The 18,177-nt window shown below is 38.5% G+C and overlaps 1 protein-coding gene across 6 annotated transcripts in view; it reads left to right on the top strand.

Moving 5' to 3' along the window:
- ARHGAP20 (Rho GTPase activating protein 20) overlaps positions 1–18,177 on the top strand; it is a 127,750-nt gene that overhangs the window by 75,665 nt on the left and 33,908 nt on the right. For 5 of the 6 annotated variants that reach the window (XM_042904016.1, XM_042904020.1, XM_042904021.1 and 2 more), the window contains exons 3-7: positions 956–1,120; positions 9,854–10,003; positions 13,628–13,729; positions 16,036–16,077; positions 16,968–17,052. In XM_042904016.1, coding sequence (XP_042759950.1) covers positions 956–1,120; positions 9,854–10,003; positions 13,628–13,729; positions 16,036–16,077; positions 16,968–17,052 — 544 coding nt within the window. The remainder of the gene's footprint in view (positions 1–955; positions 1,121–9,853; positions 10,004–13,627; positions 13,730–16,035; positions 16,078–16,967; positions 17,053–18,177) is intronic. The other variant, XM_042904018.1, reaches the window with a different exon arrangement.

Here is an 18,177-nt window from a genome sequence, read left to right as displayed (position 1 = left end):
CAAAGGAGCTCCTGAGGTGGCGGAGACCATAGAGTGTCTCTGGGGATTCCTTGTCCAGGGATGCAGGTCCCTGGTGCAGCAGGGAATCTCTGGGTCAGAGAACTCTGAAGGGAAGTCTTAGAGTCTTAGAATCATTAGACTCTATCTTACCAAGGCTAGCCGATATTGGGTGTAGTTACGTGGCATATGCAAAGCAGGCAAGCTACAAGTGGCTAAGAATCTGCTTGTTTGGACTATTCTTTAAATAATCAAGTGTATAAAAATTTCAGTTTGGTGCCAGTAGACTTTTGAGCTGATGGGTCTCAGCCTACAGTGAAGAAATAAACAACCCAAAAGCCAATACATAGAAGCCATCTTCAGTTAATATATAAAACATCTGAGAAGGTACAAGAGGAAGTATTTTGGTGTGATGATAATGTTCTCATCTTGATAAGGTTTAGACTATACAGGCGAATACCTTTGTCAGAACTCAGTGAATATACATCTAAGGTTTGTGCATTTCATTGTGCATTCATGTTTTTTAAATTGTTAGTAACTGTTGAACCCTAGTCAGTGACCTCCATGCCGGAGTATTTAAGGGGAGACATACTGCTGTGTTTCAGTTAACACTGAAAGGCCAAAAATGGAACGGATTATTAAACAGATAGAAGGATGGGTAGTTCGATGGATGCATGATAAAGCAGGTGCAGTAAATTTTCATGGTAGAATCTAGGTTGGGGGTATATTATACAACTTACACTTTGCTTTATGTTTGAAAATTTTTCATAATGAAATGTAAAAGACGACTGTGTTAGAGAGAGACTGAGGGACCAGTTAGGAAACTGTCGTGGCATTAAAAAGATACAGAGAGCTTTATTTATTTATTTATTTTGACAACCAGAAGCTATAATTTTATCGAACTCCATCCTGTATTTGATCATTTGACTAAAGATCTGTGGTGTTTGATCTGTGACAGGGAAAGCCCTTCTGCCAGCGTGGACACGTGTACATTTCTCTCATCGTTCGTGTGCTCCAGTAGGACCTTGCTAATTGATGGCCGGGTAGAACTCAAAAGAGGCCTGCAGAGACAGGAGCGGCATCTTTTCCTGTTCAATGATCTGTTTGTTGTGGCCAAAATCAAGTAAGTACACCGTGAGCTCTCTCCCAGTTACCCTTATACAATTGCATTCCCACTAACAGGGTAGCCTTTCTGTCCAGTGCTTACTGTAAAGAATGTCTGGCTTCTGTTACCAGAGCTAATATTTGAAGTAACTTTTATGTTTTTTTTGTTTTATTTTTGCAAAGAAAAAGTTTCGGTTGTTTACTCATTCAACAAGTGTTCATTTTAGGCCCCCCTCAGTGCCATGTTCTGAACACATACAGGGAATACGGTGAAGAATGGGACAGGTACGGTCCCTGTGTTTTTGGCGCTTTTGTTCCAACATGTGGAGGAGTTGCAGATTGTGGTTAGTGCTGTGAAGAAAATAGGGTGCTGGGTGAGGTAAAATACAGGATATATGTTGGTAGGTACAGTCGGGGGAAAAATCATCTAGGGCTGAAAAGCAACCAGCCATTCAGGCGGTAGGAGGAGGAGCATTCTGGGAGACGCAAGAGCAGGTGGTGGGAAGAGCTTGGCCCCTTGTCGGAGCTAAAGGAAAGCTGAGCATAATGGGCAGGAGACTGTGAACCGAGATTGGAGAAATCGATGAGGACCAGGTTGTCGGGACCCTCTTGGGCTGTATTAATGATCTACTCCCATGTAACAAGTCACCCAAAACCAGTTTATACCTGCACACATCTCGGACTCAGGAAGACTCACGTCATCCGTAGCACTCTCCTACTGAGGAGGGGCTTGGCTGGTGGTTCTGGCTCAAAGTCCCCTTGAGGTCGCAGTCAAGCTGTTGACCAGGTTAGAATCATCTGACATCCTGATGGCAGCTGGCGAATCCACTTCCCCGCTCGCTCGTGTGGACGCTGGCAGGCCTCAGTTCCTCCCTGGCTGTTGGCCAGGCTCTGCAGGTTCTGGCCACGTGGGTGTCTCCACAGGGCTGCTCGTAACAGGGTATCGCTTCCTTCAAAGGAGGGCGGGACACAGTGTAAGCACGTGAGAGAACACCCAAACTAGAAGCCACAGTCTTTCATAACCCGATCCTGGAAGTGGTGTGCTGCCATTTCTGACGTGCTGTTGGCCACACAGACCCACGGGAGTGCAGCATGGGAGATACCCGTGCGACGGTGTGGATGCCAGGAAGCCAGGATCACTGGCGGCCTCTCGGAGGCCAGCCGCAACAGAGGCTGTGATAAGGAGTTTGGGTTTATTCTAAGGGATTTCAGTTAGAGGAGTTCATATTTTTAAGCTATTGTTTCTGAAAGGGAACCTGGGTGGCTCAGTCAGTTAAGCACCCGACTCTCGGTTTAGCTCAGGTCATGATTTGTGAGTTGGAGCCCCGTGTCGGGCTCCACACTGGCAGTGTGGAGCCTGCTTGGGATGTATTCTCTCTCTCTCTCTGTCTCTCCCCCTCTTTCCCTCCCTCCTTCTCTCCCTCTCTCTCTCAAAATAAATAAACTTAATTTAAAAAAAAAAAAAAATGGGGCGCCTGGGTGGCGCAGTCGGTTGGGCGTCCGACTTCAGCCAGGTCACGATCTCGCGGTCCGTGAGTTCGAGCCCCGCGTCAGGCTCTGGGCTGATGGCTCGGAGCCTGGAGCCTGTTTCCGATTCTGTGTCTCCCTCTCTCTCTGCCCCTCCCCCGTTCATGCTCTGTCTCTCTCTGTCCCAAAAATAAAAAAAAAAAAAAAAAAAAGTTGAAAAAAAAAAAATTAAAAAAAAAAAAAAAAAAGGGGGCCCTGGGTGGCTCGGTCGGTTAAGCGTCCGACTTCGGCTCAGGTCATGATCTCACGGTCCGTGAGTTCGAGCCCCGCATCGGGCTCTGTGCTGACAGCTCAGAGCCTGGAGCCTGTTTCAGATTCTGTGTGTGTCTCTCTCTGACCCTCCCCCGTTCATGCTCTGTCTCTCTCTGTCTCAAAAATAAATAAACGTTAAAAAAAAAAAATTTAAAAAAAAAAAAAAAGATCTTGTTTCTGGCTGTGATAGGTAACGGGTTAGAGGGTAGGCCTGAGAAGAGAAGCAAGCAGACTGGACAGGAGGTTATAGTAGTCCTGATGAAACGTAGTGAGGGTTTATGTGGGGAAGTGGCACTTAAATGAAGGATACACACGTACTTGGAATGTATGTCACAGGTAGCCGGAAGAATTGACTTTCTGCTCAATACTAAGTGCCCCCGCGACCTGGTGGTTGCCCCTTGCTTCATCCTCCATTCTCATTGTTTACTGAACCTAATAAAAGATCAGAGTGTTTCAGTAAATCCAGTAACATTAACAAGATTTTAGTCACCAGAGAACAGTAAATAGTTTTTTCTACTATTGTCACTCACACACCTAAGTTACGCCATGTCGTAAAGAAGACATGGACAAGGCTCAATACTAATTTTGCAAAGCAGTGTATTTAGTCTGAGTGGTGCTAACAACAATAGAGACCTCACATTTATTTGGATCTTATTGTATAATAGGGATTTTTCTAGAGACTTTAACCTGTATAACTGTTCTGTCAGGCAGATGCTATTTTTTTCTTTTTAAAGAAGAAATTGATACTCAGAGAAGTTAAGTGACTTCAGCAACATCACAGTTAGTAATTAGTTGAGCCCACATTTGAACCTAGGTCTGTGCTTTTTTTTTTTTTTTTTTTTTTTTTTTTTTTTTTTTTTAAGTAGGCTCCACATCCGGCATGGAACCTAATGCACGGCTCACACCCACAAACCTGAGATCGAGACCCGAGTTTCGAGTCAGACACTTAACCGACTGAGCCACCCAGATGCCCCCAGAGTCTGCTTTTAACCAGTGTGTATTTTGCTGTCTCGCTAGAATGCTTAGTGAACCATTGATATTTTCTTTTGAAAGTTCGAGGCAAGGATAAAGATAAGAAAACTGTTCCGGAATGTGCTTCAGAATGTATTTTTTCATTATTATGGGAAGAACACTTAACAGGAAATCCTCTTAACAAATGTTTAAGTGTCCAAGACAGTATTGTTAACTAATAGGCACAGTGTTGTATAGCAGATCTCTAGAATGTATTCATCTTGCATAATTGAAACTTTATACTTGTTAATTAGCAAAACTCTTCATTTTCTCTCTCCCCTCAGCCCTTGGCAACCAACATTCCACTCTGATTCTATGGGTTTGACTATTTTAGATACCTCATGTAAGTGGCATCACACAGTATTTGTACTTCTGTGACTGGTTTATTTCATTAGCACAATGTCCGCTAGGTTAATGCGCATTGTTACATATTGCAGGATTTCCTTCATTTTAAAGTCTGCTGAATAATATTCCATTGTACGTATATACCACATTTTCTTTATCCTTTCATTTACCAGTGGACATTTAGGCTCTTTCCACACCTTGGCTATTGTAAATAGTGCGGCACTGAACATGAGTGTTAATATTTCTTCAACATCCTGATTTCACTTCTTTGATAAATACCTAGAAGTGGGATTTCTGGATCTGCTTTTATTTTTTTTGAGGAACCTCCATACTGTTTTCCATAGTGGCCGCACTATTTCACATTCCCACCAACAATGCACAAGGGTTGGAGTGTCTCCATGTCCTTACCGACACTTGTCTTTTTGTCATTTTCGTTTGTTTTGTTTTTTTGGTTTCTTTTTTTTTAAATAAAAGCCCTCCTGACCAGCAATAGCTCAGGTCTTAACAAAATTAGTAAGGTTGAAATCTTACCACATATTTTTTATGATGACAGAGGAATGAAACTCAAAATCAGCAAAGATTAAAACATATTTTGAATACAAGTAATGCCTACAGATGTCGTTTTGGAAGTGGATTTGTTGTTATAGATAGCAATATAACAATATAGAGAAAGGAAAGTCTGTCCATGGAAGCCTCTGTATTAGGTCCATTCGAAGCTATGTGCTGTCGAATGAGGAACAAATCATTTTTTTAATGTACATTAGTTGCCGTTTCATTACAAAAAATGTATTGGATGGGTTCTGTATGCTAGATACTCTAACAGGGTCACAAAGATCTTATTACATTTTCCTAACAATCCTGCAAGATAAGAGTTGTTTTAGGTCATGAATACTGAGACTCGGGGGTTTGTCCCAAAGTCATGTAACAGGAGTTGTGGTGGACTGGGATTTTAATCTAGGCCTTATTTCCAGTGGGTGGCCCTTTGTACTGTTCCCCATTTTACTCATTATGTGCATGGTTTTGTGCTCAGCCTGCAGAGAGATAAGCAGACAACAAAAACCTACTACAGTAATCCATCTCCTATACTTTAGGATCTTAGAGACTATTTACTTATAGCATGTATTCAGTTCTTGTGAAGGAAAGTATTTTCCTTCACCTTTTTTGGATGTTTTTTCCTCAACAATTATGATAATATTTAGAGTAGAAGACTTGTTTTCTTACCTGTCACTTACTGTTCTGGTTATTGCTAATGTAGACATTATGTGGTTTTATGTAACCTATATAGTGTTTTGCTGAAAAAATTTTTATATAGTTTCTTTACCACTAGAAAATTGCTGTTTTAAATATACTGCCAAATCTGTGCCCATCATCTACTTGTATAGCTGACTTTTTATTTTGATTGTCCCTTTCTCGCATAAGATATACACCATGTTTTTTCACCTACTGCTTTTGGGATACCTGTCTGTGTCTACCTAAATGTTTTTATTAAGTGACAAAATCTAGTAATAGTTGATTTAATTCTGTTTTTATTTAAGAGAGTCAATTCATGAAAGATTATTTTAAGTACTTTCTACATTTATTGAGGATATTAAAAAGTGTGAGTGATCAAAGTTAATTTGGGGCGAGGGGCATGAGCCCAAGACCCTTGCCATAGAGAGGACATAAGGATTTGAGAAGATAATCATGGTTTGTGAATACTGCCACCTTGCAGAAATTCTGACCACAATTTATCATTATATGGTCATTCTCGTAGATAACATTTGATATAGTCACAGATCCTTCTTAATAAGAACTTAATACTTTTTCCTGAAGTAAACGGCAACCAAGAAGAACCAGCCCCTGTAATACCAGATCTCTGCCACTTTTTACCCTGTGACAGAAGATGGGGTTATACCCTCAATCAATTCATTTGTTGAAATGATAGGAGTTACTTAGTGCTTAGTAAACAAATTCACTACCTCAAGTTCAATACTACTTCAGCTCATCTTCAGGCTCCATTTGGGAACTGCTTTCAGCCCTTAGGTTGATGCTGTAGAAATAAGTTCAGGTGGGGTAACTAGTTGACCAGCTGTCCCGTATTTATTTATATTTATTTAGTGAAACTAAGTGATTTTAGTGAATGCAATAATACAAATGGTTTTTAATTTTTGTACTTTTATTGGCTAAGGTATTTTATTCACTTCATGCTGAATGTTGACAATGTTTACCTAAAATTACCTTGAGTTTGTGGTCGTTCTTTTCCATACTCAATTAGAACGAGTATTAAAACTGAATGGGACCTTAGGGACTACTTTCATATTCCTTCAAAAGCTAAATAAAAAGCTATTTTTCTGATAGAATTATGGCTTTCCATCTTTTAAGGCAGTGTTTAAAAACTTTAAAGTATTTAGAAGGAAGTTAATGTTGCATTAATAACTATAGAGCAGCCATTTGGAATTTACTAAAAGGAAGTGACTAGGTACTTTGTACCTTCCTAAGCCATAGCTTTTCTCATATTAATTTCCTATATAAATAGGGAAATAATGATGTGTTCTATTTAGGTCACAAAGATGATGAGAAAAAAAAGTTCTGATCATGTATTCATTATCAGTAGAATTATCATCAGATTCTTGTGGAATATACCATGTTCTCTACCCCAAAACATATTTAGTAAAACATCTCCATCTTAGACTGGAGGGCCATCTCCCTAGAATCCTGTGTATTTCAGCAGTTTACTGGCATTCCTTCTAGTACAAAGACTGGAGCATAGAAAAACAAGGACATACATCTCTCATCTTAATAAATTTGTAGTAAGGGACTACACTGTGGAAATAAAGAATTGCTTTTTGGGTTGTTACTTTGTAAATTTTATTAGAATAGTCTAATACTATTGGAAATTGAGAGTGAAAATTTTGAAGAAACACACTATGACCCCAGAACTATCCATCTTAATATAAAAATTTTATTTAACACAGGTTTTAAATATTTTGAAACTACTCCATTTATCTTTGCAGACATGAGTGGGTATGAGATTCCTCTCCACCTCTGTAGTGACAGTCCCATCAGAAAACCATGGAGGTACAGAGAGATAAAAAACAGGCTGAAGATAGAAAAGCTGAAGGGAACTTCATGGTAAAATACTTGCATCCAGATGCTTTATAAGACTGACAACATCCAGGGCTTTTTATAAATACATAGTTAAGAGCATTAAATTAGCTAGGAAGTCAACACTGCTCAAGTTCAGATTCTAGCTATGCTAGTTAAGCTGTGTGACTTTTGGCAAGTTACTTAGCTAAATCTCTCCATAACTCCTTTTCCTTATCTGTAAACTGTTTGAGGATTAAACTAATAATATGTGTAAAGTGTTTACCACAATGACTGGATGGCAAATGGGAAATTCTCAGTAAATAATAGCTAGTAGAATGGAAGTGATTGTTTACACTTTTAGGCAACTTCTTATTTTTTGTGTCAGAAGGTAGGTAATCTTGGCACTTTATTGATTTAGGGAAAAAAATCATCGCAATGACTTTTCTTCAGGGCCGTAAATGTGAACAGCTCCCACCTGGTATCTGAAGTATCTGATATAGAGAGAGACCTGCATTAGAAAACACAAACTGTGTGACAAGAGATATGGAAACATACCTTTCTTTGAAAAACATGTGTACTTTCAGTTTTAGATTACCTAAATAGTCGCTCTCAAAAAATAATATTTTTTAAAAAGGAAATAAAATTTTATCTTCAGTGTCTGTTTGATTTTTAAAAATCCAAAGTTTTGGGGACTGCCTGGGTGGCTCGGTCGGTTAAGCGTCCGACTTCGGCTCAGGTCATGATCTCACGGTTCGTGAGTTCAAGCCCTGCGTCGGGCTCTGTGCTGACAGCTCAGAGCCTGGAGCCTGCTTTGGATTCTGTGTCTTTCTCTCTGTCTCTGCCCCGCCCCCGCTCGCACTCTGTCTCTCAAAAATAAATAATTGTTAAAAAAAATTTTTTTAATCCAAAGATTTGTAGCAACGAGATGAAAAAAATATTGAAATGAAATATAGAAAAACGCTATTATGGCACAAGGTGCTTTTCTGTTACACTTACAGTGAGTGTGCCCCACAGGAAGTATAAATGAAGCTTTGAATCTAGGTTATCCTTCATGCGTAGTTCCTGCAAGATCCTTTTTCATTTCATAAATCCGACTGAAGAGTTTTGGCTTTAAATATTCCATGGAGGAGTTTTAGGAATACTGCCATATGAAGTGTCTTTGATTTCATGTCAGTTTTTTTCTGTTTCCACAAATGGCTCTGAGTGATAGGAAGTGTCCAAGTTTCCCTAAGCATTCTCTTTATCTTTCCCAGTGCCTTCTAACTAAGTCTCAGGTCCATTATGAGCATGAAATCTGTGAATTTAGGTCAAGAGATAATGGTGGTTTCAATATTAGGTTCTAAGGAAGATTAGGTAGAAATTGTCAAAAAGCGATTTCAATGCTAACTTAAAGTAGATTACCTTCTGGGTCCTTGGAGATAAATATTAATTGTGTTAACTCCACTTAAGTGTAGTACTTCCTGCCTTTTTTTTTTCCAGTTTAGTTAAGGGTCTGTTTTTAGCTAGAGTTTTTCAATTTTAGCCAGAATACAAGGGGAAATGATATGAACAAACTTTTAAGAAAGGAAATTTAGGGGCACCTGAGTGGTTCAGTTGGTTGAGTATCCAACTCTTGACTTCAGCTCTGTCCTTGATCCCAGGGTCATGGAATTGAGCCCCATGTTGGGCTCTGCACTGTGCATGGGGCTTGCTTGCGATTCTCTCTCTGTCTCCCCTGCTGCCTCTCTCCCCTGCTCATTCTCTTGCTCTCTAAAAGAAAAAAATTTTTTTTAATTTTTTAATGTTTATTCTTTTGAGAGACAGAGAGCTTAAGTGAGAGAGGGTTAGATAGAGAGAGGGAGACAGAATCTAAAGCAGGTTCTAGGCTCTGAGCGGTCAGCACAGAGCCCAACACTGGACTTGAACTCCAGAACCACAATACCATGACCTGAGCTGAAGTCAGACACCTAACTGACTGAGCCACCCAGGCATCCCAGAAAAAACATTTTTTTTTAAAGAAATTTAACTAACCTTTGCTTGTAAAGACTAGAAAAATTTGTAAGCATTCAGTTGGAAATATGCTGAAAAGTCCTCTAATTCCAGATTATAATTTTTATGTGCATCTCTCTCTCTTAAGGTGAAAATTTTATAAATATTTTAATAAGTAATGTGTATTTTAACCTTTTGTTCATCCACTCAAATCTTTTTGGAAGTAAGGAAGTTATAAATAATCAGTGCATTAATTTTTTAGTACAGCAGTAAATTTAAAATTAGATTTTTGATCCAAATGTAATGCTCAACTTAGAAAAAAAATATAGATAGTTTATGGCCGTTTGCTGCCCATAAATGCAGGCATAAGGACTAATACAACACATGTTTCCAGAGCCTTTGGGGTCCCAGGTAACCAGCCATCTTACAGTCTCCTGCTGTAGGCACTGAAGTCACAAACAGTGAATAAGACACTCTTTGCCTATGATTAGTGGAAACTGTCCTCTTGTCACAAGTACAAGAGCTCTCATAAAATTTAGGAAACAAAACAACAAGAAGTCCTGTGTGGTTTTTATCTTTCTAGATATAACAACAACTTTAAGATAAAAAATAAAATTAAATTAAGTGACATGTGGACAGCAAGCTGTGTGGACGAAGTGGGAGAAGGCAACACCAATGCCCTGAAATCGTTTGTCTTGGGCTGGCCCACGGTGAACTTCGTGGCCACTTTCAGGTAAGAACCATAGCGTCTCCTGTATTTACATGTTAAATGCAGTCAACTAGGTAATTTCTAGGATAAAAAAGAAAAAGTTAATCCAATTTTGTTCTATTGATTTTTCAAAGGGAAATATTTTATTCTGATTTATTCTGAAGTCATCTTTTGACATGCCCCCAATAAAGACACTCGTATGCCTTGTGTTTCTCCCCAAGAGCTTCTTATTAAAATATGTGGAGAGTAATGGTAAATAGTGAGAACACTGGAGTCCTCTATCTTGGTTTGACCAGTGATTTTTAGAGGGGCTCTGCTGAAAGACCTCGGGGCTGGGGGAGAGGAATAGAGGCTCACGCAGAGACCACACTCTCCAACCTCCCCTTTGCTCATGTTCAGGTATTGTTTTACATAGTGAGCTTTTGACTTGATCTTTTCAACCCACTGAAATAGACTTTTACTGAAAAATTGTATAGAATCGTCCAGTTAAGCTTGAATAACTTTTATACTCCCAGATTTTCTAACGAAATAGTTTTTAATGATAGAAATAAAATTAATGTTGTGAAATAATGGGGGTACCTGAACTGTACAATCAGGTTCTGATTTGGCATAGAGATGTGACAATCAAAAATGAATTCATGACCCAAGAAGTAAAAGTTAGTTTCCTAAGACTCACCCTGTGACTGGGATGGGGATGGAGAATGTGTAAATAGAGAATCTTTGTACTCTTAACCCTAACGTGCCACATTGGCACTTCTCAGGTCCAGGTGAGCATACCAAACCTCACACCAGTGATTTCGAACAGCTGCACCCTCACGTCCGGTATTTGTTTTACACTTAAATAATTGGGCTCATCACATGCACACGTTTTTCTCTTGGTCTCTTCTCTCCCCTCTACCACCAGACATGTCAGGTATCATCCTAAAGCCAGATAACTCAAAATTTCCAAGCTGTTAATCTTCTAATAAAAAACAGGCATGTCATTAAGTTCTATTATGCATTATTGGCCTACCACAAGATTTTAAGAACTTACTTGGAAGAAACATGTGTGTATATCATTGTCTGCATATCTTCTTTTCCATGACAGATTTCTCTAGATAGTATCATTTTCCGTTGCCTAATCTCCTTGGAGTTACAGGTGAAAGGAAGGGATTTCTAGAGAGGGACAAGACTACATGAGGTGTTTAATTAAGAGGTTTTTATGAAACTTGTTATAAGAAGAAGTACAGATGTATAAACAAGTTTTACGTATGTTGTATTCTTCAAAAAGTATAGTACCTTACCCAGAAAGATTAAGGTTAACATGACTAATGATGTCATGTGCCCCTCGATAGAATGTGATGAGAAGAGCAGGTCACCGTTGTATTATCCTCGTCAAAACCCATAGTCCCAGTCCAAGCATGAGATGAACATCAAACAAGCCCAGATTGAAGGATATTCTGTAGGTTAAGCTGACCAGCACTCCTCCAGATTATCACAGCAAAAAACAAAAACAAACCAAAAAAAACAAAGCAGGAAAAGACCTAGAAACTGTCATAGACCAGTCACTAAGGAGATGTGATAACTAAATGCAATGTGTTATCCTGGTTTGGGTCCCAGAACAGAAAAAGGACATTAATGGAAAAACTGGTAAAATCTGAATAGTCAAGAACTTAGTTAATAGTAACGTACCAGTAATGGTTTCTTAGTTTGACAAGTGTGCCATGATAATATAAGAGGATAACTTTAGGAAACTGAAACTGGTGAGAGGTATACAAGGACCCTCTGTACTATCGTAGCAACTTTTCTGGAAGTCTAAACTTATTTCAAGTTTAAAATAGTATTTAAAATTTTAAAAAGTTGTGTTGACGAGTTCTGTCCCTGATACAGCAGACAGAGTGAGGTCTTAATAGACTGACCACCATACAGATAACAACTCTAAACTCTGAATAAAATACAGACAACAACCACCTAAAGGGCCTGGAAAGTGAACAAAAGTTGGCAGATTTTGGAGAGGAATTGAAACTTGGAAGGAGGCACCAGCATTGGGTGAGTTCCCTATGTTTAAGGCATTGGCCTAAGGGCAGGCTACAGTCCTGTCATGGTGCAGGGCAACTAAACTGACAGAAACCCCCAGTCTTTCTGGCTGAACAACCAGAATAAGAGCCTGAGTCAGCCACAGCCACAAGATCGTGAGGGAAGGAGTCTCAAAAAGGATGGTATCAGAGAAGGGAAGGCTCAGATTTTGCGGACAGACTCTACCCAAGTCTCTGACTGATTGCTGAACCAACATGCATGGAAGAGACTCAAAACATCTTGAATCTGAGGATCAAAGAATGGAACCAAAGTTCTGTTCACCACAAGTAAGATAGAATTTGCAGCTTCAGTGTAATCATGTTAGTTACCTGTTAATAACAAAAACACCAATACTCTTTTGCAAATATAACAGACCTCAGAGTCTCTAAAACAAAATATTCATAATGTCTAGAATACAGTATAAAATTTCTTGACATACAAAGAATCAGAAAAGGGAAAAGATAACCAATAGAGGCCAATCCTGAGATGATCCATATGTTGGAATTACCCAAAAAGAACTTTAAAGCAACCTTTATATTGTGCTCTCTAGGTAAAAGGAAAAAAGCCAAGTGAAATGAATGAAAAGATTTCTCAACAGCGGAAGAGAAAATATAAAAAAGAGCCAAATTAAAATTTTAGAACTGAAAACCGCAATATCTTAAATTAATAGTTACAGAATAGAAATGAAAGGGGAAAGAGTCAGTGAATTTGAGGATACATTGATACAAATTGTCCAATGTGCAGAACAGAGAAAACAAAGACATTTTTTAATGAAAAATGCACCAGAAACTTGTTAGAAAATACCAGAAGATATAATACACATGTAATTGGAACTCCAGAAAAGGAGAGAAGGGAAATGGGACCGAACAAATAGTTGAAGAAATAATGGTTTGGAAACATTCCAAATTTTGTGAAAGATACAAACGTACAGAATCATTGAACCCCAAACAGGAATATGAAGGGAATTTCACTTAGTTATGTTATATAGACAAACTGCTATAAACCAAAGATGAGAGGAAATCTTAATAGCAGCCAGAGAAAAACAGCACATTGCATTTAGGGGAGCAGTGATTTGCACCACTGTGGTTTTTTCATCAGAAACTTGGGTAATTTCAGAAGACAGTGGAATGGAAATGGAAAACTCTCAAACTAGAATACTATGTCCAGCAAAAATATCCTTCAGAAACGAAGGTAAAATAGAGATTTTTTTTAACTCTAAAAATTTATTCCAGCAGAACTTTGTTCCAAAAAAAAAAAAAAAAAACAATGCTGACAGAAGTTTTTCAGCCCGAAGTGAAATGATACTGGAGGGAAGCTTGGATCTTTAGGAAGGGTTGAAGAATGCCAGAAACGGTATATATCAAATAAATATTAAGAAAAATCTAGGTCATGATCAGTTTAAAATACCATCAGGCTAGCAGCTCAAGAAGCAGTCTCTCCTAGCCAGTCACTATAACGTCTGTAAAGAAACCAAAAGGTAAAGACTGTTGGTTTTGAAATCTAGGACTGACAACTGCCAGAATCAGTGAGGAATTCCCAGTTGTGTCAAGTTAGGGGAAGAGCCAACACTGAACTTTTCATGCTTTACCTTAGGAGACAGAGTACATCATCACATCTCAAAAAAGACCAGAAGGAATTTCATATCTCTTGTACCCTGATCCTCAAACCTAGGATCTATATCCACCAGAAAAACAGGTACCGTGCCTTGATATTACAGATAACTACACAGTAATGAGAACATTATTCAAAAGACACAGGAAGTACTTAAATCTGACATGGATCTATCTGTCAGAAGAATCAGAGGAAGAATATTTTAACTTAAGCACCTAGTGTGGATCTCAGTCTACAAACTCAGGTAGTCAAGAAAAGCCTGTTTATTTATAGATCAAATTAAAACTCACCCTGAGCCTCCATTTGCCAGACTGTTAGGAAATCAAATTTTCTTCTTTACTGGAACCCTGTTTTCTTAGAGTAGAACCAGAATGCAGGAGGTTTCTGTGATGTCTTCCAAACAGATGAAAGGTTTTGACCTTTGGTCTGTTGTGGTCACTGCTGACATTATCTTTTTCTGTGCCCAGAGTCGCCCTTTACATTCAGAGATGCTCTGACTCCTTGCCGCGTGTGGGATGCAGCTGTTTTCACGGATATAAAAACTTAGGAACAGGCCTCCCCAGTTACTGCCAGCAGTCATTTCCTGTGGGGTCTTTCTCTTTCCTGAGGCACCTCAACCAAATAACATCCGGGTCCCTGTGCACTCTCAAGGATAACAGAGTCTGTCCCCTCCCAAACTTGAGAGAATCTGTCCAGGCTGCCCTGCCGTTTCTCCTTCTCTAAGATATAATTCTTTTCTCCTCTTCTTGCTCTTATCACATGAGCTTAGGTGTTTGTGAAACTCTGAGATAACTTTGTTCTTATTTCTGTAGAAGTGCCAGAGATTAAAAATCACTGAAGAAAGAGAAGGTCTGGATTCTTACACAGGCTAGGGGAAGGGGAAAACACAGGAATACTATATAAATCAATCTCAGTGAGTTAACTTGCACACTTCATAAACTGTTCATTTTTGAAGTAATTCATGCTGTATATTCAAACAATGGAACGCAATACAGCAGTGAGAATGAATGTTCTAAGAACAGTAATATACCTAAGTCTCATAAACATAATGTGGAAGGAAAGAAGCCAGACACAAAATAGTACATATTGTTTGGTTACATTTATAATAGAGAAAACAAAACTATCCAGTTCTGTTAGAAGTTAGCCGCACACAGAGTCTTCCCGAGGTTTCGTAATCTGAATTTCAATCACACAGGTGTGTTCACTTTGTAAAAAATTTTCAAGCTGTACACTTAAGCATTATATAGTTTTTTCTGTGCCTTTCACATCAATAAAAAATTAAAAGTTAACAAAAAATACTAAGTGTTTTAAAGGGGCAATTTTCTTTAACTGCTTTGAAAAAAGTTCACAGGTCTAAGGAAAACTCACCTGTTTTTCAACACAGTTTTTTGTAAATAAGTCTAAGATTTGACACAAATGAACGTAGAAAATGTTCTGTTTAAGAAAGGTGAATACATCAAAAGGTTGTAAAGAATTGTGGAAGATGGAAATTGTATGGTCAGTGGTAAAAGAGATGTCATACACTTTCTGATAACTGATCTTAGGAGGTTGCGGGTGGAGAAAATTGCTAAGCAACAGAGTTAGAAACAAATTACAAATATTTGTTAAGTGTATTTTTCTGGAACAGAAGAACTAGGGTTTCCAAGTTTGTTAAGAAGATTAGAAATATGACTTTACAAGATAGTGAGTAACAAGACCATATAGAAATAAACATTGAATTATTTCTTAGCTTAAGAATTAAGCTAAGCAGTAACCTCAGAAAAATTATTAATAATGATTTAGTTGTAAACTAATTGATCTTAGAAGATTATAGTAATTAAGGAGACGTTTTATGAGAACCAGTTTGCTAAATTATGCTGTTTACATGTATAAATACTTCTTTTCCTGACAGGAAGCTGGTTTCTGGCCCAAGATATGTCCATCAATATGCCAAATTTCTCTTTAATTGAGCATACTTTATATTTGTGTACCAATTAAAGCTGCAAAAACACTCTGAGACAACTAGCCCCATTTTATAGATGTGGAAACAGCTTAGAGATGAGAAGTGATTTGCTCGTGATCAGATAGCTTGTGTATGTTTTTGACCAGCCAGGTGTTTGGATTCCAGATCAAATTAGAGTTATACTTGCAAAAAAGCCATAAAGTGGAAAGTGGCCCTGTCTTGGATCTACTCAAGAGGTTTTAGTAAAAGTGAACTCGATCGTATAGTTTTTCCTGGTGGGGATTTTCCAGCTGAGGACTCCCCAGAACGCAGCTCTGTCAGAGTTGTGGGAGTATGTGGCTGCCCCAGCGACAGGCCACTGATAGTTCGTCTGGAACGACAGTCTCAGATATGTTAGCATAAATGTGTTGTGTGTTTAATTTTTCTCTCCTATTTTCTTTGATTGCAGTTCTCCAGAACAAAAGGACAAATGGCTCTCTCTCCTTCAGAGGTATTGTTTCCATGTGCATATTTTTAATCTTTAACTTGTAGTTAAAAGAATTAAATTCTTCTCCACAGAGATATACCCCAAGCTATTCCCCTTTTTCTTAGTAGAAATTATTCATTTGTCCTCAAAATAAACTATTGTGTGAACTGTACACCAGCTACTACTTACTGTAAATAATGTTCTCTTCATTACATGTATTCCTTATTTCCTAGGAGGGAGAACTGAGGTCTGGTTAGATCATTCTAGACAGAAATTAGTCCATAATCTCTCGCATCTCCCGAGCCTACCATTTGGAGCTAACAGTTTCCTCAAAGCGTGTATTAAGTTTCCAAATATGGAGGGTTTTCTGAGCACCTCAGAACTCAATTAGGATCTCCACCTTTGAGCATACAGACGAAAAGTGGTCAACTTGAGGTTCATCTCTTATTTCTATAACCCTTCCCTCCCTTCTCCCCTCTCTGCCTTCCTAAGGGAAGATAGACACTCAACAAGAGAGCTAAATGAGAATTAAAAGGCCACTTAGTTTGGTGCAGTAAGGTATTATATATGTTACTGTACTTGTCAGTAAGATTCCGGGCCTCTCCAGAGAAGGTAGGAAAACTTGGAAGATAAAACACCACCCAGAGGTGCCTAAACCTGACTGTGCTCCTCAAACCTCAAGTGAAATAGATCCCCCATTCGTTTTGTGCCTGTACCTAATGTCCTGAGAATTTTTTTAAATGATCTTTCAACCCATAATGCAATCAGATTCTGCCGAATCTTTCCATCTGTCTTTTAAAAAATAGCATATAAGTATACTGAAAATATTAGCAAAATAGATTGATTTTAAGATAAGCCATTAGCGAAATCCATCTGACTCAGTGTTGTTTTGGGTTGTCGTTGCTTTTGATTAGGTACATCAATCTAGAGAAAGAGAAGGACTACCCGAAGACCATTCCCCTCAAAATCTTCGCCAAGGACGTTGGGAATTGTGCCTACGTAAGTGTTTCTAAGCCAGAAAATTAAATTCCAGCTCCCTGCATAAAGCAGAGCACTGTGGATAAAAACAGAGACAGGCAAACAGATAGACAGGCTATGTTTGTGCTATGGAAGGTAGACATTTAGAAGTACCGTTGTGGGGAAAATGCATTTTTCTGGGTATATGTATGTCTTTGTATATGTGAAAAGTAAACCCTAGAGAAAGAGAAGCCAGAGAAATTCCTATTCACAACAGTGTTTAACATTTACACTTGGAAAGAATATTGGTTGTCAGATGTCTCTTTCCTCCCTCTGGCATTAATGTTTCTCTGGATCCTTTCAGTAGCAGCTGCAGCAGCTTGTAGTAAAGCCATTTCCACAAGGATGTATTTCCTATTAGTATTAAGCAATTTTTTCTAACCTGTCACTTCTTAAGTAGAAGGTGGTTTGAGTTTTTCATTCTCTGAGTTTTTAGGGATTGAATCCATTGGCTTAATAAATGTATGAGCTGGGAGAGATGACATTTTTAAGGGATCAGCATGTTCCTACCCCACAGTTTTTATCATATTGGTCAAATAAAAATTAAGTCTACTTATCCCTCGTTATTATGTAGAATTTGATGACTAAAAATAGAGAATAAATGCCAAGATGTTATCAACAACGAATAAAATGGACACTTGTGGATATTTTTATGACATTGTGCATTGCCATACTTCACAACAACTCTACATCACACTGGAAAAGGATGTAGTACAAAATAGTTATGCTTTGGCCAAAGGCCAAAGTTATGCAAATGTTCTGACTTGAGTGCCAGATGTCACTGCTTGAGGGAAATACTCAAATTTTTACGGTGTGAAACACAGAGATCTACTATAGCAAAGTAGCAAAAAACAAACAAAAACCCACCTTCTGCCGGTCTTGATTTAATTGTTGTGGCAATTGGTTACATTTAGGATTTTCATGGAAAATCCCCTGCAATTTTTTTTTTTAACATTTTCAGTATATGGAAAGCATGTATTTGACAAAGGACCAGAGTCCCACTCTTTTTTGGAAGAAAAGACAGGAGATGTCAGGTTGGATGCTCTGTGTTTACCAACGGTACCCTGGTTAACTCAACAATGATATGACACACTATCCTTTGCTCTC

The sequence above is a fragment of the Panthera leo genome, chromosome D1 (assembly GCF_018350215.1).
Source record: "Panthera leo isolate Ple1 chromosome D1, P.leo_Ple1_pat1.1, whole genome shotgun sequence".
NCBI classification, from domain to species: domain Eukaryota; kingdom Metazoa; phylum Chordata; class Mammalia; order Carnivora; family Felidae; genus Panthera; species Panthera leo.
This window is presented reverse-complemented; position numbering and strand designations above follow the sequence as displayed.